We start from the raw sequence: 27,656 nt of genomic DNA, 5'->3' as shown, positions 1-27,656 counted from the left end.
GCCCACATGGCTAAATGAATATCATATTGGAAAGTACAAATCTATAGTCTTTCCCAGACATATCTTGAACTATTTGAGTTTGGGGTTTAGATTTGAGGGAGAAGACTCCCAGCCTGGACCTTGTCATTAATTGTTCATATTTACATGGGAATGTTTATACAAGTTGAGATCTGAAAATTATTTTTTCTTGGTCGAAAATGAGTAGAAGAGGTTCTAGGCAACTTTTAAATAATTTCAAACAGCCATTCTAATGACCCGATGGTGGCTAACATCCTCGGTGGTAATATCAGATACATCACCGTGAATGAATAGGTCTTCTTTGCTGTGCACATCCCCAAGGGAATTGTCTAATTAAGAACTTCTGGAGAGATGATAAATCTTAGGTAAAACTTTCTTTCTTACACAAGAATATCGGTATTCTTACCAGGAATCAAACCTCCTGATGCTGTGGCTGCTGATGCTGTTCATGTGATACGGTTGGCTAATGGAGATAATTTCAACTCCAGAAAACTAAAAACAAAACAAAACAAAAAAATCCTGCTGTAAATCTACCACCAGCATCACTCTCTCATCTCCCCTCTCCCCATCCCCTAAATCATCAGGTTCATTTTGTTGGAGAAAGGGTAACGGTGAAAGGGTATAGGCTGATTCTGACTTTCGACTTGTAGACATCCTAGCCCACTCGCTCGTGTGCGACCTAGACAAGTCTTGCCCTCTCTGTGCTTAACCTCCCCATGTATCAAGTGAGGATTCTGATAGAGGCGACTTCCAAGGGGGTATTTGCAATATCACGTGTGTGAGAGGTAATATGTGCAGCATACTTGTCCCCAGCACCTGGCAGGCCCCTTTCCCTGCCTGCCACCCCCTCCATCCACATGCAAGAGCTGTGACATGCTTCGCACGTAGGCTTTTATACTGTTAAGCCCATAGCAGTGTTTCCCCTAGAGGAAGTATTACGTAAACATCTTCCAAAGGTTAGCATACTCGTTCTGGGTTGAAAAAGAAAAGGAAGTATTTGTACGAAAATAGGAAGGGCAGTGCAACGTTTACTTAGATCCCATTTAGATAAGTGACCCCAGTCCCCTCTTCCTGAAGCTGTGAGCCTCTCTGTGGGAACGCCCCACGCGTTCAGCTTACTCCAGGTTACCCGACGTCTGCATATTATGCACTTGGCTCTTGCCTGGAAGAGCTAACGGCTGCCTGCCTTCTTTGGCCATGGCCGGAAGGGTTGACAAGTAACACTTATGCCCTGAGGTAAGTGCACATTGTTCCAGTGTTTTCAGTGCTCTGTTGGACTCGAGTGCCTGCCAAGACACCCAAAGTTGAAAAGCAGGGACGCGCGTTTGGTCACACGTTCTTCCTTTTTTCAGTTCCACAAGGAGAGATTCAAAATTGACATGCCACATAGATTCAAAGTCTACAATTACAAAAGCCCGACCTTCTGTGAGCACTGTGGGACCCTGCTGTGGGGCCTGGCGAGGCAAGGACTCAAGTGCGACGGTGAGTCCAGTGGGAAAGGAGCGTGGGCCCCGTTGCAGGCCCCCTAAGGGGTGGCTCTGCAGCCTTGATGGAGAGCATGAGGGAAGGGGGGAGGAGAGAGGCTGGACTTCTCCAGCTGACCCGGATGACCCCGACGTCTTGAATGTGAAGTGCCCAGGATGAGACACCAGTGCTGTTCCTTCCATTCCACCCCCAACACCTTAATCCTTGTAGCCCAGAGAAGTGCAAGCCCGTTGAGTCTAAATGTCAAGTCTCCTGACCTGTCCCTCTTCTCTTGTTCCCTGCTGTGCTGGGGAGAAAGGAAGATAGCATTTTCCCTGACTGGCCCCCCGGCTGGGACCTGCCCTGCCGTGTCTCAGTGTTCGGAGCCTGCCCCTTCTGACCCTGCCTCTCTCCCTCACACCAGCCCTACAGATTCTCTGTGTAGCCCATCAGGGAGCAAGCCCAGCTCATCTGCTTGGCTGATGGATGGTCCTGCACATGAGAATTCTGTGACTGAGACCGTAGGCTCTGGGCCCTAAGCGTGCTGCAAACTCACAGTGCCCAGTAAGAGGCCCACGCCTCTTACCATTCTCCCTCCTCTGATCTCCCCTTGAAGGCTGGCATTGCAGCTGGCAGTACAGCCGGACTGAGCCCACAACTCTGCACTCGTCAAGATTTTTAGGCCTGCCCTGAGAAGGAGTAAAAAGCACTGCAATGCTCTAAAAGTTCAAATGGCTAAGGCGATAACCTCTAGACACCGAGATGCTGTCACATCAGGATTAGGCCAGAGGGAGGGAAAGATTCCCACAAGCCACTTCTGCCTTTTGCGTGGGGCTGGGGGTGGAACAGGGCCAGATAGCCTTTTGAAAAGGAGGGAGTTCTGCTGTGGCAGAGGCCTTTCTGTTTTGAATGATTAAAGGTAGAAGCCACTTTACTTTTTCTTGGTCACCCCATTTTGTTTTATGCCACTGGTTAAATCTTCTGCAATTCTTATCTTTTTTTTTTTTTTAAACTTCTTTAAATTCAAGTTAGCTAACCTACAGTGTAGTTTGGTTTCTGGAGTAGCGCCCAGTGATTCGTCCTTTCCGTATAACATCCAGGGCTCATCCCAACAAGTGCCCTCTTGAATGCCCATTCCCCGTCTAGTCCATTCCCTCCCCTCCAGCAACGCTCAGTTTGTTCTCTGTAGTTGAGCTATGGTTTGCCTCGCTGCCTGTATTGATCTTATTTTCCCTTCCCTTCCCCTGTGTTCATCTGTTCTAGTAATAAAGGCAAGGATCCCCTTCAACAGCCTTCTCTTCCTCATCCCCGTTGCGTTTACATGCCCGGTGGAGTCTGGAGTGACATGTTAGTGGTGGCAGGAGGAAGGTTAGGCTTTCAAACCATCACTGAAGGCAAAACCCAGATGTAGTGAGAATTCATCTCAATAACCCCTCCGTAGCCCAGAAGTGCCACTGAGCACCTTGCTGTTTATACCTGCTCGAGAGCACACGGGTGGGCCTAGTAGTCTGGAGGATCTTTAGGAGTTCACAGGCAAGAAGTAATTCCCGAATGGAACAAGCAGGGCATGAGTGATGGCTCCCTGGTCCTCTGATGGTCTCTCTCACAGCTCAGGTTTCCCCTCCCTAGAGCCTGAGCACCTCAGCTGCCCAGTGGTGCCAACAGCCTGTCTCTGCCTCTGAGCTTAGAACCCTCTACGAGGGTTCCTCGCCATTGTTTCACAGCCATTGTTTCTGTTCCGTCTTCCCTAACGTTCTTTCTCCTCCATTCCCTTCTCTTTCCCTGTCTCCCCCCACCTCCTGCATGCCAGGCAGCCCCTCTCTACTCTCCCTTCCTTTCCTCTTCCCTCTTCTCCCCTCCCTTCCTCCCCAGCACCCTCTGTAGGTATCTGGCCGATACCTACAGACATCCCTGTGTCCTCACCCCCCATGCCCTTGACTTCACCTCTCCTCCCTCTCTACTCTCTGGACTCTGTTCCTCTGCCTTGGCCCTGCTCTTTCTATCTTGTTCTTTTCTAAGCCACCTTCTTAAGTAGGGCCTCCCTTTGTCTTGATTCTGTCTCCTTTCCTCTGTCCACTTTAATTCCCATGAAAATCATCATCCAAAGGGCCTGTTTGCACTCAAAGAGATCAAGTTGTCACCTCATAGGTTAGTAACAGAGACGTAGGACATTACCATAGTGGGGGTGGGGCCTGCCTTCATGCCAGAGCATCCGAGACAAGCTTAGATCTGGCTACCATGTTAAAAAGCAAAGTGAAACTTCCCACTGCTTCATGCTGAGTCCTCGCCAACTGCCTCCCTTTGCCTTGCGGTACTAAGGAAATGCAGCTGGGACTTCCCAGTGTGCAACCCGCAGAAACACATCCAGTAGGAGTTGTGCTGAAATTCACAAGGGCAGAAAGCCATTATAAACAGCATAGTGACTATATTAAGGGCTTTAGTCATACATAAAAGATTTCACTTAGAATGGATTTGGGTTCTATCATGCAATATACCAGGACAAGTACTGGTTTATATTTACATAGAAAATGCTATTTTATTATGAACTGTTGGAGGAAGAGTAAGCCAGTTAAAACTAAGGGCTGAAGCCTGCTCAAATTCCACTTCAGTAGTTTAATGTATATCTCTTTGGAATAGATAATGAAGATAAAAGACAAGTTGTAGTTGTTGAGCATCTGATGCCAACCACTGTACTAAGCTCTTTGCACACAAATGGGTTAATAAGCAGGTAAGAGTACAGGGCACCTGGGTGGCTCAGTCGGTTGAGCATCCGACTTCGGTTCAGGTCATGATCTCAAGGCTTGTGAGTTCGAGCCCTGCATCAGGCTCTATGTTGACAGCTCGGAGCCTGGAGCCTGCTTCAGATTCTGTGTTTCCCCCTCTCTCTGCCCCAACCCACTTGCATTCTGTCTCTGTCTCTCTCAAAAATAAACCAACATTAAAAAAAAAAAAGCAGGTCAGAGTAAAAGTGCGTTGTTTTATAGCCTCTCTTGCGTAATGCCGTTATAACAAATGGTACTGATGGACTTGACAGAATGAAATAGGACTTGAAAACAGAATTCTATCAGCTGGAGTTTGAAAATCTTACGTTAGATTTTTTTTTATTGTAATAGCAGTGTTTTATAAGCAGAATTTCATTTTTCTAAACCAATGACTTGAAGTAGTAGCTGTCTTTCTACAGACGCCCTGGTCCACACACATCCCAATCCAGGAAGGCTCACGGGATCACAGAAAGTGGAGGGTGGACCTTCACTGCACTTTTTTCAAGACTCATAAATTGGAATATTCCCCGAGAATCATAGGACTTAGAGCTAGATCATTTGGTTCAACCAGCCCAACTCTGCCATATGGGGAGAATGGCCTCCAGGCCACTTCCCTTCTCCCCACTCCCATCCCGGAGCACAGACCACACCCACCATGCATGCAGGCTGAGGCTTCAGCCTAGAGGGGAGGGAAGCTCCTTGCACCCCATGTGGGGAAGGGGATACTTGGACTCCAATCTAGAGTGGAAGTGAACCACCTTCTATCCTGGCATGGCACATTTTCACCAGAGAGAGCCAGCATCGGTGCTAGTCTCTCAGCAATGGCATAGTCTAAATGCATACCGACAGCAGCCTTCCTCTGCTGTCAGCAAAGCTCTGCTTCTGCCTCCCCAGCACCACATCCAGGAGCCTCTGGTCTGTGTGTGTAGTCTTGGGAAGGGGAGGTGGACGCGTGGTGGCATTGTAGAAGCACTGCCCTCATTTATTTGTATTCAGTGTCTCCTGCTGCTGGGAAGATGGCTCTAGGGATTTGCCAATCGTTCTTCAACGTATGTGTACCTGAAGCAGACCTGTGCAAAGTCCGCTCAGTGAGTTCTGTTCCTCTGGCTCACAGTGTCTCTTTCTCCTTTGCAGCATGTGGTATGAACGTACATCACAGATGCCAGACAAAGGTGGCCAACCTTTGTGGCATAAATCAGAAGCTGATGGCCGAAGCACTGGCAATGATTGAGAGCACTCAACAGGTAGGAAAGGCTTTTAGGTTAAGTTCCTCCAGTTTCAACTTAGCAAGGACTACTCGAGTCCTCCTTCCCTTTGATCTGTGGAGCAATATGGAGTCTGTTTCTGAGCATTTGCCTTGCCTCTGACTTTCATCCTTATGCCCATATCCCCACTCAGAGATATTGATTTACTTCATGCATTTGTATTATAGATATTTTTAGGATCTTAAATTCTTTGTGGCATGAGCAGGGGCAGAAACAAATTCATTGAAATCATTGAGGATTCATTACCAGCTTTGTACCTATCTACTGCCCAGAATCATCCCTAAAACGTGCACGGAACACTGAGTCGAGGGCAACTTTTGCCTTGCCATTTACTCACATGCACTAGGACTAGAATTGAATTTTTGTATTTAAGAACAAACTCTCTTGGTGTTGCCTTTGTAAGCTCTCTTTCCATCCATTAACCTTCCATTCTTATTTGTGACCAAATGATGTAGACAGTACAGGAGAAACCAGTTAGCCCCTGGAAAAGTATGAAGGAAGTGAATATGTGCCTGTTCATGTATAAAATATAATAGGTAGACTCTTACAGCATATGAGATCCTAAAAGAATGCTGAGGGAAAGAAGGATGTTGGTTATCTATGCATTTAGGATTCTTAAACGGATCTCATCCCCGAGGGCAGCAGGCTGAGCTGATGGGGCCGTAGCGGGTGGGTAGGTGGGTGGTCTGACTCTTTGTTTATAATCTAGGCTCGCTGCTTAAGAGATAGTGAACACATCTTCAGAGAAGGTCCCGTTGAAATTGGTCTCCCGTGCTCCATAAAAGGTGAAGCAAGGCTGCCGTGTGTACCAGCATCTGGGAAAAAAGGTAGCTATCCTGATCCTCGGTAGAATCATTGTCAGCAATTAATCTTGGTCAGCCCTAATGGAGTCCTCTAGATTTCAACTCTCCATTTACGTGGTCTGATAGATGGGAGGCTCCTACTTCCTGGAAGTGAAACCAAAATATGCCCCATTAGGAAACCTTTGTAAGAGGGTGGGAGGTGAGGGCAGGGAGAGAATGGGATATAGGTCTACAGTAGGGCTGCAAACGTTTCCTTATTTTTAGAATGTTACTTCCTGTCACTGTTAAAAGGTTTTGCAAAATAAATCTACCATGAATTTCAATGGTGGGAATGTCACAGTAGGCCATCCTGTTCTATACCTTTGAGACTTTTTGGGGAAGGTTAAAAGTAGAAAAGGGAAGACTAGTGCAACATATATGACATCATGGAAGTTCCCCAGCCTACTTTCTGAAAGTAGTTCATGAGAAGATATGCCCACATGAATCCGGGAGATGAATAGTTTCAACATACATTGTAAAATATAGGTTTTCCCCACTATCCTAAAGTAGACTATTCCTGTGAAACCCTTTTTTTTTTTTTTAATTTTTTTTCAACGTTTTTTATTTATTTTTGGGACAGAGAGAGACAGAGCATGAACGGGGGAGGGGCAGAGAGAGAGGGAGACACAGAATCAGAAACAGGCTCCAGGCTCCGAGCCATCAGCCCAGAGCCCGAGGCGGGGCTCGAACTCACGGACCGCAAGATCGTGACCTGGCTGAAGTCGGACGCTTAACCGACTGTGCCAGCCAGGCGCCCCGAAACCTTTTTTTTTTTAATTGAAGTATAGTTAACATACAGTGTGACTTAGTTTCAGGTGTACAACACATTGATTCAACAATTCTGTACATTACTCCAAGTTTTTCTGTCACCATAATGATGTTTTATATTATTATTGACTGTATCCCTTATGCTGTGCTTTTCATCTCTGTGACTTATTTTTTTGTAACTGGAATTTTATACCTCTTAATCCCCTTTATTTCACGCACTCCCCCACCCACCTCCCCTTGGCAACCACCAGTTTATTCTCTATATTTAAGAATGTTTGGGGACGCCTGGGTGGCTTGGTTGGTTAAGCGTCCGACTTCGGCCCAGGTCATGATCTCACGGTCTGTGAGTTCGAGCCCCGCGTCGGGCTTTGTGCTGACAGCTCAGAGCCTGGAGCCTGTTTCAGATTCTGTGTCTCCCTCTCTCTTTGCCCCTTCCCTGTTCATGCTCTGTCTCTCTCTGTCTCAAAAATAAATAAACATTAAAAAAAAAAAAAAAAGAATGTTTGGTTTGGTTTTGTTTTTTAGATTCCACATACAAGTGAAATTGTATGGTATTTGTCTTTCTCTGTCTTATTTCATTTACCATGATACCTTCCACATCCATCCACGTTGTCACAGTGGCAAGATCTCATTCCTTTTTATGGCTGAGTAATATTCCCTTGTATATATATCATAGCTTCTTTATCCGCTCATCTATTGATGGACACTTGGGTTGCTTCCATAGCTTGGCTATTGTAAATAATGCTGCAATAAATATAGGAATGCGTATATCTTTTTGAACTAGTGTTTTCATTTTCTTTAGGTAAATACCCAGTAGTGCAATTCCTGGATCGCATGGTAGTTCTATTTTTAATTTTTTGCGGAACCTCCTACTGTTTTCCACAGTGGCTGGACCAGTTTGCTTTCCCACTGCCACCATACTGTTTCTTTTTCTCCACATCCTCACCAACTGTTGCTATTACTTGTCTTTTTGATACTACCCATTCTGATTGGCGTAAGAGGATACCTCATTGTGATCTTTATTTGCATTTCCCTGATGATTGATGATGTTCAGCATCTTTTCATGTGTCTGTTGGCCATTAGTATGTCTTCTTTGGAAAAATGTCTGTTCAGATCCTCTGGCCATTTTTTAATCTGGTTTTTTTTTTTTCAGTGTTGAGTTGTACAAGTTCTTTATATATTTTGCATATAAGTCCCTCATAAGATATAGCATTTGCAAATATCTCCTCCCATTCACTACCTTGCCTTTTTGTTTTGTTTATGGTTTCCTTTGCTGTGCAAAAGTTTTTTTTATTTTGGTATAGTCCCAATAGTTTATTTTTGCTTTCCTTTCCCTTGCCTAGGAGACACATCCATAAATATGTTGCTAAGACTGATGTCTAAGATATTACTACCTGTGTCTTCCTTTAGAAGTTTTATGGTTTAAGGTCTCATACATAGGTCTTAATCCACTGTAAGTTTAGTTTTGTGTGTGGTTTAAGAAAGAGGTCCAGTTTTGGTCTTTTGCATGTAGCTGTTCAGTTTTCCCAACACCATTTGTTGAAAGGACTGTTAAAAAAAAAAAAAACTCTTTTTCCCCACTGTATATTCTTGTCTCCTCTGTCATAGATTCACTGACCATTTGGGTGTGGGTTTATTTAGGGGAGCTCTATTCTGTTTCACTGATACATGTCTGCTTTTGTGCTGGTACCATACTGTTTTGATTATTATAGCTTTGTAGTATATCTTAAAATCTGTGATTATGATACTTCCAGCTTTGTTCTTCTTCTTCAAGATTACTTTGGCTATTCAAGGTCTTTGTGATTCCATACAAATTTTAATATTATTCTAGTTCTGTGAAGAATGCTGTTGGTATATCGATAGGGATTACACTGAATCTGTAGAGTGCTTTGGGTAGTATGGACATTTTAACAATGTTAATTCTTGCAATCCCTGAGCACAGAATATCTTTCCATTTGTTTCTGTCACTTCAGTTTCTTTAGTCAATGTTTTATAGTTTTCAAAGTACAGGTTTCACCTCCTTGGTTAAGTTTCTTCCTTTTATTTTATTCTTCTTGATGCAATTGTAATTCGGATTGTTTTCTTAGTTTTTCTTTCTGCTACTCTGTTTTTAGTGTACAGAAATGCAACACATTTCTGTATATTAATTTTGTATTCTTTGACTTTGCATTTTCAGTTCTAATAGGTTTTTTGGTGCAGTCTTTAGGTTTTTCCAAATATATGTCATTTGCAAATGTGACAGTTTTACTTTTCCCTTATCAATTCTGATGGCTTTTATTCCTTTTTCTTGTGTGATGGCTGTAGCTAGGATTTCTAGCACTGTGTGGAATTAAAGTGGCTTGAGTGGACATCTTTATCTTGTCCTTATCTTAGAGAAAAACTTTTAGTTTTTCACTATTGAGTATGGTGTTAGTTGTGGGTTTGTTATGTATGGTCTTTATTACGTTGGGGTATTCCCTCTAAACCCACTTTGTTGAGAGTTTTTATCATTAAGGTACGTTGTATTTTGTCAAATGGTTTCTCTGCATCTATTGAGATGACCATGTGTTTTTTATCTTTCCTCTTTTTAATATGGTATATCACGTTGATTGATTTGCAAATACTGAACTACTCTTATATCCCTGCAATAAAACTCACTTGATTGTGGTGAATGACTTTTTTTAATGTATTGCTGAGTTCAGTTTGCTAATAATTTTCAAAGATATTTGCATCTGTGTTAATCAGAGATATTAGCCTACAGTTTTCTTTTTTTGTAGTTTTGGTATCAGGGTAATCCTGGCCTCATTGAATGAATTTGGAAGTTTTCCTTCCTCTTCTGTTTTTGGTATAGTTTGAGAAGAATAGGTATTAACTCTTTATTTATTTATTTATTTATTTATTTATTTATTTATTTTTGAGAGAGAGAGAGAGAGCGCGCGCGCACATGAGCAGGGGAGGGGCAGAGAGAGGGAGACACAGAATCGGAAGCAGGCTCCAGGCTCTGAGCTGTCAGCACAGAGCCTGACATGGGGCTCAAACTCACAAACTGTGAGATCGTGACCTGAGCCGAAGTCAGACTGAGCCACCCAGGCAACCTCTCGTGTACTCTTTATTATTTCCTTCCTTCCACTATCTTTAGGGTTTTTTTTTCCAGCTCATTTAGGTGTAAGGTTAGGTTGTTTATTTCAGATTTTTCTTGTTTTCTGAGGTAGGCCTGTATTGCTCTGAAGTTTCTTTTTAGAACTACTTTTACTGTGTCCCAAAGATTATAGATCATTGTTTTTTCATTTTTATTTGTCTCCATGTATTCTCTGATTTTTTTCTTTGATTTGTTGACCCGTGCATTGTTTAGGAGCATGTTGTTTAGCTCTGTGTGTTTGTGGGGCTTTTTAGATTTTTTTCTTGTAGTTGGTTTCTAGTTTCATACCATTGTGGTTGGAATGGAGACTTGCTATGGCTTCAGTCTCCCTAAATTTATTGACACTTTTTTGTTGCCTAACATGTGATGTATTCCGGAGAATGCTCCACGTGTATTTGGGAAGAATGTGTATTCTGCTGCTTTGGGGTGGAATATTCTATACATGTCTGTTAGGTCAATCTGGTCTAACATGTTCAAAGTCACTGTTTCCTTATCGACATTCTGTCTGGGTGATTTATCCATTGATGTAAATGGGGTATTGAAGTCCCTGGTATCATTGTATTACTGTCAATTTCTCCCTTTATATCCCTAATATTTGCTTTATGTAATTTAGTATTCCAATACTGTGTACATACATATTTACAATTTTATGTCCTCTTGTTGGATTGATCCCTTTATCATTATGTAGTGCCCTTTTTTGTCTCTTGATCCAGTCTTTGTTTTAAAGTCTTTTTTGTCTGATACAAGCATTGCTATCCCAGCTGTGTTTTTTGTTTTTTTTTTTTTTTTTTTTGCTTCCATCTGCAAAGTATGTTTTCTCATCCCTTTACTTTCAGTCTGTGTGTGTGTTTAGGGCTATGAGTCCCTTGTAGGCAGCATATAGATGGGTCTTGTTTTTTTGTTTGTCTTTTGTTTTTAATCCATTCAGTCACCGTCTGTCTTTTGGTTAGAGTATGAAGTACATTTACCTTTAGAGTAATTATTGATAGGTATGTACTTCTTGCCATTTTGTTAGTTGTTCTGGCTATTTTTGTAGTTTTCTTCTTTCCTTCTCCCATTGCTCTCTTTCATTGTGATTTGGTTACTTTCTTTAGTGTTATTCTTGGATTCCTTTCCCTTTATTTTTTGTGTATCTACCATTGGTTTTTGATTTGTGTTTATTGGGTTCATATATAACCTCTTATGTGTACAACAAACAGTCTATACTATGTTGATGGACACTTAAGTTCAAACACATTCTAAAAGCACTAAATTCTTACCCCTGCCCCACCTTTTATGTATATGATGTCATGTTTTACATCTTTTTATTTTGTGAATACCTTGGCTAATGTTTGTAGATATAATTTTGCTACTTTTGTGTTCTAACCAGCCTTTTCACTTTGTAAGTAATTAATCTACTACCTTTAATATACATTTGCTGTTATCAGTGAAATTTCATCCTTTCATAATTTTCTTTTAATTATGGCCTTCTATTTTCACTTAAAGAATTCCCTTCGAAGTTTCTTATAAAGCTGGCCTAATGATGATGAACTCCTTTAACTTTTGTTTGTCTGGGAAACTCTTTCTCTCTCTTTTATTCTGAATGATAGCCTTGCTGGATAGAGTATTCTTGGTTGCGGGTTTTCTTCTTTCAGCACTTTAGATTTTGTTTGGTTGTTTTTTGTTTTGTTTTGTGTGTGTGTGTGTGTGTGTGTGTGTGTGTGTGTGTTTAGAGAAAGAAAGCATGGGGGAGGGGTAGAGGAGAGAGAGAATCTTAAACAGACCCCATGCTCAGCATGCAGCCCAGTGTGGTGCTCCATCACATGACTCTGAGATCATGACCTGATCTGAAACCATGAGTCAGACGTTTAACTGACTGAACCATCCAGGTGCGCCTTCTTTCAGCACTTTGAATATATCATGCCACTCCCTCCTGGCCTGAAAAGTTTCTGCGGAAAAATCAGCTCATAGCCTTATGAGATTTCTCTTGTATGTAACTGTGTACTTTTACCACTTTTAAGATTCTCTCTTTATCATTACTTTTGGCCATTGTAATTATTATGTGTTTCAGTGTGGACCACCTTGGGTTCACCTTGTTTGGGGCTCTCTGTGCATCCTGGATATGAATGGCTGTTTCCTTCTCTAGATTAGGGAAGTTTCCAGCTATTATTTCTTCAAATAAATTTTCTGCCCCCCTTTCTCTCTCTTCTCCTTCCCATTCTCTATAATGCGAATGTTATGCTTGATGGTGTTGCTGAGTTCCTTAACTTATTCTTATTTTTTATTGCTCTTTTTTTCTTTCTGCTGTTTCCATTACTCTCTCTTTCAGATTGCTGACCTGTTTTTCTGCATTCCCTAAGCTGCTGTTGATTCCCTCTAGTGTATTTTTTTCTTTCAGTTACACCTTCTTCAGTTCTGACTGGTTCTTTTTTATATTTTCTGCATCTTTAATGAGGTTCTTACTTAGCTCATCTACTGTTTTCTCAAGCCCAGTGTGTGTCTTTATGGCTACTCCCTTGAATTCTTTATCAAGCAAATTGTTTATTGCCATTTCATTTTGCTCTTTAACTGTGATTTTTTTTAAATTTTTTTTCAACGTTTTTTATTTATTTTTGGGACAGAGTGAGACAGAGCATGAACGGGGGAGGGGCAGAGAGAGAGGGAGACACAGAATCGGAAACAGGCTCCAGGCTCTGAGCCATCAGCCCAGAGCCCGACACGGGGCTCGAACCCACGGACCGTGAGATCGTGACCTGGCTGAAGTCGGACGCTAACCGACTGCGCCACCCAGGCGCCCCTAACTGTGATTTTTATCTTATTCTTTCATTTGAGACATATCCCTCCATCTCCCCCATTTTGTCTGTCTGTGTTCGTTTCTATGTATTAGGTAATTCAGCTACATCTCTTGAAGGTAGTGGCCTTGATCAGAAGAAGTCCATTGGTGTCATGTAATTCAATTCCCCTGGCCACCAGAATTAGGAACTCTAGAGGTGTCCCTGGGTGGGCTGTGGACATCCTACTATTGAGGCTGAGCCATAACTGTCTGTAGCCCAGCTGGATGCACTGATCCACTTTGCCTGCTGTGGGTACACAGGGCAAGATTTATTCCCCATGCTGTTGAGAGGCCTGCCTGAAGCTGTTGTGGGGCTGTTGGTGGGTGGGGCCAGTAGTCAGCCTATCTGTCTGCAGTTAGCATCTCTGTCACTGCTGCAGGTACATTGAGGGGCAGGGATTGCCCTTAGAGACTGAGCTGTTGGCACTGTGGGTGCCTGGTGTGTGGGGTTATCTCCCCTAAACCCCAGAGGAAGAATTGCTCTGGAGTGGTACTGATCCCTACTGGGGCTTCCAGTTGGGGGTGGTGGGGCAATATCTGCTTTGGAGGGTGTACAGATTGAATGGAGCAGGTCCACAGGTGAGTGCTAGGGCAGGGCACATGGTACTTGCAAGATAGATGGCTATCTAGGCTTAGGAAGGGGAAGATCCCTGAGCCTCCAGCACTCATTCTAAGAGTAGTCAACAAATCTCCTTCATCTATACCCCCTGGAACTTTTTAAACTGCTGCTTCTGTGCTGTCTTGGGTCAAGTTATTATGGTGGTTCTTTACGTTCTTTATGGTAGGGACTCAGTTTCCTATCACCCTCCTGCCCTCTCCAGGGTTAAGCCTGGCTGATTTTTAAAGCTCCTAATTTTAAGCCCCACTGTTTTTCAAAGCCAAATGTTATTGAGACTTGTCTTCCCAGTACAGGTTCCCCATGCCAGGGATGCCTTCTATGGCGTCTGATCCTCTGGCTTCCTTGTGCTTGTGGTGCCCTTCCCATTTGTGGCTAGACTCACAGGGGTTGGGTTCCCAACCACGTCTCTGCCCCTTCTATCTTTCTCAGTGTGGCCTCCTGTCTATAGTCAACTGTGGAAGGTCTGTTCTGCCAGTCTTCAGGTCATTTTCTGTGTTAGTTGTAGGGATGTAGCTGTTACTTTGGTGTGCCCAGGGAACGAGGTAATCCTTCTATTCTGCCATCTTCCGCATGACTCCCTATGAACTCTTTTGGAAGCCAGAATGGCATAAATTACCATTAATTTACATGGAACAATTTTCGAGTATTCCCTGAACCAAAAACCACCTCAGGCTTTCTGATAGCTTAGAACACATGTTGCTAATGGAGGCCCAGATGCTCACACAGTTCAAAGCTCTGGCAGCTGGATGCCGAGGTGCTGAGTGCAGATCCCAGGTAAGGGGCTGGATGGCACCACTCTCACTGCTCTGGTGCACTGACTCTGTCTGCTCACTGCAACACCAATGTTGAATGTTGTTTGCATGTTTCTTTTTTCTGTAAAAGAGAAAATCCTGTCCAGTTTTGTTTGTTTGGTTGGTTGGTTGGTTGGTTGGTTGGCAAAAACAGGTAGTGATGTAGATCTTTCACAAAAGCAAAGTGACAAATGCAAGCTTTCAAAACATGGGCGGTTCCTGTGATTATTTTCCTTGGACTTAAGGAGAAGATGAAAGTTAAATTTAGAGACTGAAAATAAAACAGGTCATTCCAGCCACAAAGAAGACACAAAATTATGTGATATGCTAGAGGTGCTGTAAAATGGCAATCATATCACAATATATAAATGTATCAAGTCAACATGTTGGACACCTTAAATTACCACAATATGGTGTGTCAAATGTATTTCAATAAAAAAGGAAAGAAATGTTATAAGGGGGTAGGAGGAAGGTTCCAAAAAGTTTTCTGCACCTGTTCTGTCATTGGGTGAGGAATAAATTGGCTGACCTTGAATGTGGGGACGGATGATGTGATTCAGATTTTCAGTGATCTGCTTTTCATTTCCTGATCCCTCACGTGGAAGCCACAGGAATCCATGCCACTGAGCCTGTGAGCCATGCAAGTAGCTGAGAATCATTTTTCCTCAAATTTGGTTAAAATCTCTATTTGTCCATGATTTGACATTATTTAAAGCGCTCATGTGTTTTGCATGTATGGACTTCTGCTGATTGGAATGTTCCTTAAAATGAAATTTCTCCCCCAGTCAGTTGAGTAGATAAGAGATGCAGTCCACGCCCCAAATTCCAGGCTCACAGGAGGAAGGTGCTGCCTTTGCCCTGCAGGGGACATTTCCCCCCCACCCCCCCATTTTTGTGGATGGAGCCTCAGAGTGGGAAGTGGAAGAGAAAGTGTTCTCAAAGTAGCTAAAATGCCCCCTCCATTGTTCCTTGTTTACTTTTAACCACTGGCTTGCTATTTTCAGAGCCTCAGGGAATCTCTTGGGAGTCTCCTTTGGACGGGATGGAGAACATACGCCATCGTCCAGAACCTGAACCGAACATAGAAAGACCATCTCTACATATGAAGCTAAAAATTGAGGATTTTATCTTGCACAAAATGTTGGGGAAAGGAAGTTTTGGCAAGGTATGATACCATGCTGTAGAATTCTACAGACCAACTAACAGGAATTGAAAAGCAAAGCTCCTGAACTCATTGGAGCAGAGCAGGTTGTGGGTGTGTAGAGAGCATTCCTGTGCATTTTTTGACTGGGTAGAGAGAGGTCTGATTAAAAGGAAATCTGGAACTCTAGGGGATAGTGGCCTCTGCTTCCTGGGAATCATTGTTCCCAAGCCATTTTGCTTCAAAGGTGTATATCCCATACACTTATGAGTGTGATGTATATGGATATCAAAGAAACGGGAAGCTGCCTCAGCCAGTATCTATAGTTTCTATTTCATACAGGGGTTTTTTTTTTTTTTTGGTTGTTATTTCTCTTTTGCTACTTTCTCAAACTTGGAGAGTTGTTTTCCTTTGAATGCAATTTTTTTCCTAGCAAATGTCTTCAGTCTTGCATTAGTTTGCTAGGACTAAAGTAACAAAGTATCACAGACTGAGTGATTCAAACACCAGACATTGGTTTTCTTATCATTCTGGAGGTTGGAAGTCTGAGACCTAGGTGTTGATAGGGTTATTTCTTCTGAGGTCTCTCTCCTTGGCTTGTAAATGGTCATCTTCTCCCTGTGTCCTCACATGGTCGTCCCCCTGTGTGTATCTGTGTCCTAATTTCTGCTTCTAAGGACACTAGCCCCCCAGTGAACTTATTTTAAGTTGATTACCTTTGTAAAGACCGTATCTCCAAATATAGTCACATGCTGAGGTACTAGGGTTTAGGGCTTTGGCATGCACATTTTTTTTGGAGGGGGCACAATTCAGTTCATAACAAAGCTGTAGCTGGAGAGTCATGAGAAAAGTTTCATGGGGGAAAGTCCCTCCTCTAAATTCTTCCTGCCACACACTCAAGTTACGGGCTGTCTCTGTCAGTCACAGAAGACGAGAAGAAAAGGAGGAAGATGACATAATTTAACCATCAACTGTCAGTGATGGAAAATAATTTTCAAGTTCGTGAATGTAAAGAGGGATACCATGGAACACAGGCCTTGAGGTTATTCTAGATGCCAAGGATATCTACTGTATTAATTGCTCCCTTCGTTGTTTTATATTCTTGGATGAAACTCGTAGGAAAATTTTCTCCAGAAACTACCATTCTATAAATTTGTGTATCCAAGGCCAGCAATATGCTCTGCACCTGCTCACCAGACTTTGGGAAACTCACCCAGTTTATTTAATAGTAAACTAGAATGCAAATAAGCATCACCACAGCTGAATGACATTGTGCCGCAATTGGGTTGGATTTAAACACCAGTGCATTGCTTTTGGCAAAATGCATTCTGCCCTGCAAACTAGCTGATATCCATTAATTCTTTGAGTTCATTTCCACAATAATATGAAACACAGCAGGCTCATTTGCTGTTAATCTGTGTAATAAGCAATTTTAAAGCCAGTCTTCATTATAATTTAGTACCAATTAATGTGCAATTATAACCTGTTACCAAAAATTGAAAGCCCATTATAGAGATGGAAATTGCCTTTTCAGCTTCTTCGGCTATGGCTGGTTTGGGGATGTTTTATGGAAAGAAACAATTACCAAAAGAGTACTTTTAATTGTTAATGAAATGTTTATCATTCTTTGTTCCCATGTGGGTTTCTATATTTGAACAAGGTTAATAAGAAAGACATTAAGTTAAACCTACAAGCCTTCGTAAAATATCCCAAAGGACACTGAGAGCCTTAGGGTGTCCTCTGTTCTATGTCCAAAACAGTATGCTCTTGCCATCAGGACCCTGAGTCCCTACAGACTGAAGAGGATGGGCCATGGGGCCCCTGGAAAGGAGAATGAAACACAAAAGCAAAATGGAGTGGCCATATTTCCCTTTCTCACAACATTAAGAACACTCCAAAATTTGTTTTTCTTCTTTCTTTTGGCTTTATACAGGAAGCATGGTTTCTCAACAAAATGGTAGCCTCCATATTCTTATCTCAATGTACTTTGCAGTCCAGAAAAAAATAGCATTGTTATCTGGGTATATGCACATCATTCATTTGCCTGCCTTCTCGTAAGTTCTATGCCCTCTGTCAAGCCAGCTACCCCAAAGCTAGCTATCTGCACCATATTATTTTTAAACGTAGACACGTGCATTTTCAGTACTGGTTTAGTGTCATTGACTTCGACATTCCCTAAAAGTCAAGAAACAAATGACAAGTATTCTTAATAACTGTCATTTAGAGAGCATTTTATAGTTTCTAAACCACTTTCCCATGTGGTAGCCATTTGATATTCACGATGGTCCTGCAAGTTAGAGAATGTCATGACAATTATCTCTTTTACACATTAGGAAACTGAAGCCCAGAGAGGTTAATTGGTTTATCCACATTCCCACAGCTAGTAAATGTCTGTGAAAAGAGACCCAGGCTGGAGTTTTCTATTTCCAAATGCCACGTCCTCACAACTGTCAGTCATCTGTTGCTGCATCATTTGCAAAAGCACAAGTTGTAGAAACTCCCCATTATGTGCCATCTGGTGTCCTTTCATATAAGTCATGAAATCCAGTAGAAAAAGTAAATTTGGAGTTAGATTTTTCCACTGAGGAGCTCCATGAATTTGAGCAAGTGAAATTCCTCTTTGAAGTTCGTTCTTTTTGTTATTACTACCTGTCTTGCAGAGAGTTCTGAGCTAAGAATTAGATTGCACATGTAAAGGGTAGCAGAGTGTCTGACACATAGTAGGTCCAAAAAATGGCCTTAGGTCTATGCCATCAGATGAAATGGTGTACACTCTTTAGGCACATGAGGAAAACTCTATTCCCCTTGTATTATAGTTTCACCCTGAAAAACTGGGTAAAACTCAGAGCTGAGTTTTATGCTCATTTGCACTGATGTTTCAAGTATAATCAGGTCCTCCTCTCTGCTACTTGCTGCTGCTTTCTTCAATATGCACTTAGTGTCTGGGAATTTACATTATAAATTTACTCAGGTCCCTGGGCAGACAGGTCATACTTTTTTACACAGAATTTTTCAGGGCCTAAGAATAACCCATACAATTGTACAGTAGTTTTGTGAATGCCTTGGAAAGGTACAAAGCAAGTGTGAAACTCCTAGGTAATCTCCCTGATCGATGGAGTGCTCTATATTTTGTCCCTGTCAAGGGGAAGGAGGGGGTTGGAGAAGAAATCCTCTTTGTTTTGCCCAATACAGATCTCAGGACATGGTCTCTTCTTTAATGAGTGAGACCAAATTCTAAAATAAAGTTACATCTTACCTTTGCTTCTAGGTCTTCCTAGCAGAGTTCAAGAAGACCAATCAATTTTTTGCAATAAAAGCCTTAAAGAAAGATGTGGTTTTGATGGACGATGATGTTGAGTGCACAATGGTAGAGAAGAGAGTTCTCTCCTTGGCCTGGGAGCATCCGTTCCTAACGCACATGTTCTGTACATTCCAGACCAAGGTAAGACTTCTGTTCAGACAACACTTCATCCACCTCTTGCCCAGCAAATGTGCCTGTCTAAGCCGGGGCCTCTGGTGGCGCCCTCCTTGGGACATGTGGAGAACTGTCCCCATATTTTTCTTTACCTTTCAGCTCACCTTCCATCTGTCCAAACAAACTTCTTCTTCTCCAAACACCAGTGAGATACTATTTCGAATTGTTTAACATAGTCTGTTGAGAAGGGGCTTTCCTTCTGGGTTTGTCTTTTCACTTGTTTTTTAGAATTTGGTTTAACTTCTGTAACAACCAGGATTCTAGGCAGCCTGTGCCTTGCTTGACAAAGCAGTGCTTTGTGAGGGAGAAATACATGACACTATTTGTTCAGCTACCATATGTGTATTTGAGGAGACAAAATTTGGACAGTAGGTCAAAATGCGTGTGCACTGTTATTTTCCTATATATGGGCCACAGAGAAACAGCCCATACAGTGGGCTATCAGTGAGCAAGGCCTGAGCAGTGAGGTAAAAAGGTAAATTTTGTCAGAAGGTGCTCTTATTCTGGGAGGATTCTCTTCCTCTTCTCCTTATGCCTTAAAAAAAAAAATTCAGGACACCTGGGTGGCTCAGTCGGTTAAGCATCCGACTTCGGCTCAGGTCATGATCTTGCGTTTCGTGAGTTCAAGCCCCACATCGGGCTCTGTGCTGACAGCTCAAAGCCTGGAGCCTGCTTCGGATTCTGTGTCTCCCTCTCTTTCTGCCCCTCTCCTACTCGTGCTCTGTCTCTCAAAAATGAAAAACGTTAAAAATTAAAAAAAAAAATTCAATTGCCTCTTTTTTTCAGACCAAAAACTACTCAGGATCATTTTAGACAATTTGGAAAATTAATGAAGAAAATCATTTATAATCTCACCATCTAGGTATACTCACCACTAATACTTTGAAGTTTAACCTAGACTTTTTCACTCAGTGGATTTTGTAAAATTAAAAATAGAAATGGGGGTGCCTGGGTGGCTCAGTGAGTTAAGTGTCCAACTTCAGCTCAGGTCATGATCTCATGGTTCATGAGTTTGAGCCCCACATTGGGCTCTCAAAACTGTCAGCACAGAGCCCACCTCGGATCCCCTCTCTCTCCTTCCCTCTCTCTGCTCCTCCTCTGCTCACTCTCAAAAATAATAAATTTAAAAATTTGAAAAAATAGAAACGCATCGTAAATACCTACTGTTCTGCAACTGGTATTTTCAACACTCTCTTATATACATTTCTTCACATCTATGAATATTCTACAATGTGATTTATCTCACTAGAACATTTCTAACTTTCTGTTCTGATTTAAATAACACTGAAGTGAACATCCTTGTGGACCGGTCTTCATGCACTAGCATTATGATTTGCTTTTCCTTGTTTACTCTCTCTCACACTTCCGCCTTGTACATGGCCTAGAATGATAAGCAGACCCATGTGGGACTGTGTGGTTAAGACCCAAAGAGCACGAAGACTTTATTCTCTTATTCCATTTCAAGTCTGCATGATAATGTTCTACCTTGATGTAAGTATAAGTAACAGAAGGCCTGTAAGCTGCCCCAGTCACAGAAAGCAGTAGTGGGGAAACCATGGGAATCTGTCGGAACATGTGGATGGCAACTAGGCCTTTTATCACTACTTTTCCAGCCCCCAGTAGATGCTCAACAAATGTTTAATGAAGGAATAAATGCATAAATACACGTAGATAAGAAAAAGAGAAACGAGATTATTTTTGTAAGTATTTTTAAAGGACAATAAAATATTGTAAGGCTTGTATCAAACTACTAAATACACCTTAATAATCATATATAGTATCCAAAGCACCACAGAGGATATGGAAATATATAATACAGTTCCTGACCTCAGCAATTTCATACTGTAATACTAGAGGGGAAAGAGAGATACTTCTAATGGTAGTGAGTGGTATGAAACTGCACAATGCAGACTCTACATTCCAGAGCTGAGAGAAACTAGAAATTAGAATATGAGTAGGCAGAAAGGGTCTTGGGCGTAAGAGGTGTGGTTGGTTTCAAGAGAAAGCATAAAGGAATGAAGGGATAATAATAAGGTAGGCTCATTTTCTGCAGCAAGAAGGCATTTGGGATTTCTGATAATGAGTTGGAGAGATTTTTCTCCCAGAAATGTCCTCCTGGAGATAATAAATATCTGTCAATATGTTACCGAAACACAAGGTGAGGGCTTTGCCATGCACTCCTAATCTGCGTTCCAGATTTTCTGTGCATCATGGGATACGTGATCTCACTTTTTCTCTAGAAATATTGTAAGGCTTGTATCAAACTACTAAATACACCTAAGACCAGGCTTCTAGAAGCGTGATGTAATCATATTTCATCTGGTACTTTCTCCCAGCTGTGCATGTGTATACACACACACACACACACACACACACACACACACACACATAATTGTTTTTGTGTCTTCTAGGAAAAGCTCTTCTGAATGCTGCTTTGTAGAAAATACCAGTATTTTCCTTCTTGTGCTTGTCTATCAGAGCTCCAGGCAGTGTTTGCTCCTTTTTGTCTCATAGGAGATGCTCTTAAGGTTCCATGCAGCTGTGATGTTTTACCAAAACCAGAGAAGTCAATGGCTGGGGAAAAGTGGTAGAGAATGTGTATATCAAATGTAAAAGTGACTGGCTCACTACTTAGGTTTCAAGGAATGGGAGTGCTTTCTTATTTCTAAGAAATGAGGGATGAGGGACAGAAATCTTGCACCATACTTTCCCAAGGATACTGAGTTGTTTTGGGGATGTCATGATTTATTGTTCAGATCTTGTGTGTCAAACAGAATGACCAATTAAATACCACAGGTGAATATAGAAAGCAATAATTGAAATGAATGATTGGCTGTGGGGGGCATTTTGGAAATTGCCTTTCTTGAGGAAATGACAGTTACCTTTGCACACTAGTGTAGATATTAGGTAACATACATGAACTATTTACTCTTCTGGAGAATTGTTATTTTTAGGAAAAGTTATTCATTGGCTTTCTACCTACAAAGAACCCAGCCCATTGAATGCCAATTATTCAGGAGATTCTGAAGACAGTTTTTCACTTGTTATTTATTATTGTTTTTATTGAAATATAATTGGCATGCAATATTCTATTAGTTTCAAGTGTATATCATACTGATTCAATATTTTTATACATTATAAAATGATCCTCATAAGCCTAATTACCATCCATCACCATACAAAGTTATTAGAGTATCATTAACTATATTTTCTATGCTAAACATTACATCCCCATGACTGACTTACTTTATACCTGAAAGTCTGTATCTCTTAATACCCTTTACCTATTTCTACTCACCTCTCCCAACCCCTCCCCATTCAGATAACTCACAGTTTGCTTCCTGTGTCTTTGTCAGTTTCTGTTTTGTTTTATTTTATTAGATTCTATATATAAGTGAGATCACGCAGTATTTGTCTTTCTCTGACTTATTTCACTTAGCATAATACCCTCTAGGTTCACTCATGTTGTCACAGACAGCAACATTTCATTTGTTTTTACAGCTGAGCAATGTTCTATTATATGTGTGTGTGATATCTAGATATCTATTATATGTATATGTGTGTGATATCTAGATAGATAATCTCACATATTCTCTATCCATTCACCTATCAATGGACACTTAGGTGGCTTCCATATCTTGGTTATTATAAATAATGCCAGAATGAGCATAAGGGTGCATATGTTTCTTCAAATTGGTGTTTCTGTTTTCTTTGGATAAATATCCAGAAGTGCAATTGCTGGGTCATAGGGTAGTTCTATTCTTAACTTTTTGAGGAACCTCCATACTGTTTTCCATAGTGGCTACACCAATTTACATTCCCACCAATGGTGCACAAGGGTTCTTTCCTTTTTTCCACATCCTCACCAACACTTGTTTCTTGTCTTTTTGACAAGTAGCCAATCTATGGGTGTGAGGTGATTTTGATTTGTGATTTTCATTTGTATTTCCCTGACAATTAGTGATGTTGAAACTCTTTTCACATACCTATTGGCCATCTGTATGTCTTCCTTGGGGAAGTATTTACTCAAGTCCTATGCCCATTTTTTAAAACAATTGTTTGGGGGGTGTTTAATAATAAATTGTGTAAGCTCTTTATATATTCTGTATATTAACACCTTATCAGATATATGGTTTGCAAATGTCTTCTCCCATTCAGTAGGTTGCTTTTTCACTTTCTTGATGGTTTCCTTCACAGTACAAAATCTTTTCAGTTTGATGTAATCCCATCTGTTTATTTTAGCTTTTGTTGCCCTTGCCTGATGATACTGGTCAAAAAAAAAAAAAAATATATATATATATATATATATATATATATATATATATATATATATATATATTTTGCTAAGACAGATGTCAAAGAGCTTACTGCCTATGTTCTCATGTAAGAGTTTTATAGTTGTAGGTGTTATGTTCAAGCCTTTAATCTATTTTGAATTTTTTTTCTATATAGTGCAAGATAGTGGTCCAGTTTTCCCAACACTACTTATTGAAGGCACTATCTTTTCCCTTGTATATTTTTCCCTCATTTGTCATAGATTAATTGACCATAAGTGTGTAAGTTTATACCTGGGATCTCTGTTCTATTCTGTTGATTTATGTGTCTGTTTTTGGCCAGTGCCATGCTGTTTTGATTATGATAGCTTTGTAGTATAATTTGAAATCTGGGATTGTGATACCTCCAGCTTTTTTCTTCTTTCTCAAGATTGCTTTGGATATTTGGAGTTTTTTGTGCTTCCATACAAATTTCAGAATTTTTGGTTTAATTCTGTGAAAAATACCGTTGGTATCTTGATTGAGATCGTACTGTATCTGTAGATAGCTTTAGGTAGTATGTACATTTTAGCAATATTAATTCTTCCAATTCATGAGCATGGTACATCTTGCCATTTATTTGTATTTTCATCAATTTCTTTCACTGGTGTTTTATAGTTTTTAGAGTATAGGTATTTCACCTCCTTGATTAAATGTATTCCTAGGTACTTTATTCTTTTTGATGCATTGTGAATGGGATTGCTTTCTTAATTTCTCTTTCTGATAGCTCATTATTAGTTTATAGTAACTAATGCAACCAGTTCCTGTATGTTAATCTTGTATCTTGTGACTTTACTGAATTCATTTATTACATCTAATAGTTTTCTGGTTGAGTCTGTAGAGTTTTGTGTATATAGTATCTCATCCACATATCATGGTTTTATTCTTTTCCAGTTTGGATGCCTTTTGTTTCTTCTTCTTGACTTATTGCTCTGGTTAAAAGTTACAATACTATGATGAATAAAAGAAGTGAAAATTGGTATCATTGTCTTGTTCCTGATCTTGCAGGAAAAGCTTATAGCTTTTTACCATTGAGTAGAATGTTAACTGTGGGTTTGTCTTATATGGTCTCTTTTATGTGGAGGTACATTACTTTTATACCCATTTTGTTGATAATTTTTATCCCAAAAGGATGTTAAGTTTAGTTAAATACTCTTTCTGTATCTGTTGAGGCAATCATGTGATTTTTATCCTTTGTTTTGTTAATGTGATGTATCACATTGATTTATGGATGTTGAACTATGCTTGCATCCTGGAATAAATCCCAGTTGATTGTGGTGAGTGATCTTTTAAATGTGTTATTGAATTCAGTTTGATGAAATTTTGTTGAAGATTTTTGAATCCATATTCATCAGGGATATTGATCTGTAATTTCGTGTGTGTGTGTGTGTGTGTGTGTGTGTGTGTGTGTGTTGGGGGGGTTGGTCTCAGGGTAATGCTGGCCTTGTAAAAATGAAGTGTTCTTTGATTTTTTTGAATGATTTGAGAAGGATAGGTACTAACTCTTCTCTAATATTTGGTCAAATTCATCAGCCATCTGGTCTTAGACTGGTACTTTGGGGGAGTTTTTAAATTATTGATTCATCATTACTTAAAATCAGTCTATCTAGATTTTCTATATCTTTCTGATTCAGTCTCAGAATGTTGCATGTTTCTGGGAACTTATCCATTTCTTCTAGGTTTTTCAATTTGTTGGTGTACAATTCTTCATAGTACTCTCTTATGATCCTTTATATTCTTGTGGTCAGCTGTAACTTCTCTCATTTCTGATTTTATTTTGGCCCCTCAACTTTTTCTTGATGAGTCTGGCCAGAGGATATCAATTTTATCTTTTCAAAGAACCAGATTTTAGTTTTTTCAATCTTTTCTACAGTTTTTTTTTTAGTCTCTATTCCATTTATTTCCATTCTGATCTTTATTTAATTTCCTTCTTTCTACTATGTGTTTTGCTTTTTTTCTAGTTCCTTTATGTGTGAAGTTAAATTATTTATTTTGGAATTTTTCTTGTTTCTTATGGCAGACCTGTATTACTATAAACTTTTATAATTTCTTTTGGTGGGGCTCCCAAAGATTTTAGAAAGTTGTTTTTCCATTTTCATTTGTTTCCAGGTATTTTTATATTTCCTCTTATTTCTTTGTTGACCCATTGGTTGTTTAATAACATGTTGTTTAGTCTCCCTGTTTTGTATGTCTTCCACTTTCCTTCTGTAGTTGCTTTCTAGTTTCATACTATTGTGCTGGAAAAGATACTTGATACAATTTCGTTGTTGTTGAATTTGTTGAGATTCCTTTTGTGGCCAAACATACGATTTGTCCTGTAGAATTTTCCATGTACACTTGAAAATAATGTATATTTTGTTGCTTTTAGGTTAAATTTTCTGTATTATCAATTAAGTCCATCCGGTCTAATGTGTATCATTTAATGCCAATGTTTTCTTATTGCTTTTCTGTCAGGATGATGTCTCCATTGATAGAGGTGGTGTATTAAAGTCTCCTATTCTTATGGTATTATTATCAAGTGTATTGCTATCAATTTCTCCTTTACATTTTGTTAATATTTACTTATTACACACAGATGCTCCATGTTGGGTACATAAATATTTATGAATGTTATCGACTCTTCTTAGATGGATCCCTTTATTATTTGGTAATGGTGTGCGTGTGTGTATGTGTGCGCGCGCGTGCACGTGTGTTTTCTAACAGCGTTTAAGCCTGTTTTGACTGATAGAAGTACTGCTCCATCCCTTTACTTTCAGTCTGTATGTCTTTAGATCTGAAGTGAGTTTCTTGTGGGGCAGCACATAAGCAGGTCCTTTTTTTTAATCCATTCAGCTATCCTAGGTCTATTGATTGGAACATTTAGACCATTTACATTTAAATTAATTGTTAATGGATACGTACTTCTATTTTGTTGTTTTATGGTTGCTTTTGTAGCTTTTTTTTTTTCTTGGTATTTTTCCTTGTGATTTGATGGTTTTATTTAGTGTTATGTTTGGGTTCTTTTCTCTTTACTTTGTGTATATCTACGCTACTGTAGATTTTTGGTTTCTCAGTACCAGGATGTATGGATGGATGGATGTGTGTGTGTGTGTGTGTGTGTGTGTGTGTACACAAATGCAAAGGTATTATAATATTATTAACTATATTCCCTATAATGAACTTTTGTTCCCCGTGACTTATAACTGGAAGTTTATACTTCTTAATCTCCTTCTCCTATTTTGCCCATCCATATAAATCTTCACCTGAGGCAGCTACCAGTTTATTTATAAGTCCCTTTCTGTTGTTGTTAGTTTATATATTTGTTTTCTTTTTAGTATTCCACATAAAAGTAAAATCATATAGTAGTTGTCTTTCTATGTCTGACTTCTTTCACTTAGCCTAATACCCTCTAGGTCCATCCATGTTGTTGCAAATGGCAAGATCTAATTTATATATATACATATAACATATATATATATATATATATATACACACATATGTATATAACATATACATAAATATACAATGTTATATATATACATATATATATAGCATGTTATATATATAACATACATACATATATACATATACATAACATATATTATATACATATATGTATATACATATATAACATATATTATAGAATATGCAAAAATATGTTATATACATATGCCAAATATCAGCCAAATACACACACAAACACACACACACACACACTCTCCACTTCTTTAGCATTTATCTATTGATAGACACTTAGGTGGCTTCCACATCTTTGCTATTGTAAATAACACAGCATTGAACATGGGGTGCATATATCTTTTTGAATTAGTGTTTTTGTTTTCTTTGGATAAATACCCAGAAGTATAATTACAAGATTATATGGTACTTCTATTTTTAATCTCATTGTGGGGAGCGAATCTCTATACTTTTCCATAATGGCTACACCAATTTATGTTCCTGCCAACAGTACATGAGGGTTCCATTTTTTCCATATTCTCACCAACATTTGTTCTTTCTTATTTTAAAGCTGAGTATAGTTGACACACAATGTTACATTAGTTTTAGTTGTTATTTCTTTTTAATACTAGCAATTCTGACAGGTGTGAGGTGATATTGTGGTTTTGATTTGCATTTCTCCAATAAGTAGCAATTCTGAGCATATTTTCATGTGTCTGTTGGCCATTGGTATGTTTTCTTTGGAAAATGTCTGTTCAAGTGCTCTGCCCATTGTTTAACCAAATGGTTTTGTTGTTGTTGTTGTTGTTGTTGTTGTTTTGGTGTTCTTTCTA

At 40.0% G+C, this 27,656-nt stretch overlaps 1 protein-coding gene across 1 annotated transcript in view; it reads left to right on the top strand.

Moving 5' to 3' along the window:
* Window positions 1–27,656, top strand: part of PRKCQ (protein kinase C theta) — a 187,173-nt gene that overhangs the window by 73,286 nt on the left and 86,231 nt on the right. The window contains exons 8-12 of the mRNA XM_047867798.1: window positions 1,371–1,500; window positions 5,379–5,488; window positions 6,219–6,336; window positions 15,464–15,624; window positions 18,869–19,042. Of these exons, the coding sequence (XP_047723754.1) occupies window positions 1,371–1,500; window positions 5,379–5,488; window positions 6,219–6,336; window positions 15,464–15,624; window positions 18,869–19,042 (693 nt within the window). The remainder of the gene's footprint in view (window positions 1–1,370; window positions 1,501–5,378; window positions 5,489–6,218; window positions 6,337–15,463; window positions 15,625–18,868; window positions 19,043–27,656) is intronic.

The sequence above is a fragment of the Prionailurus viverrinus genome, chromosome B4 (genome assembly GCF_022837055.1).
Source record: "Prionailurus viverrinus isolate Anna chromosome B4, UM_Priviv_1.0, whole genome shotgun sequence".
Classification (NCBI taxonomy): Eukaryota; Metazoa; Chordata; class Mammalia; order Carnivora; family Felidae; genus Prionailurus; species Prionailurus viverrinus.
This window is presented reverse-complemented; position numbering and strand designations above follow the sequence as displayed.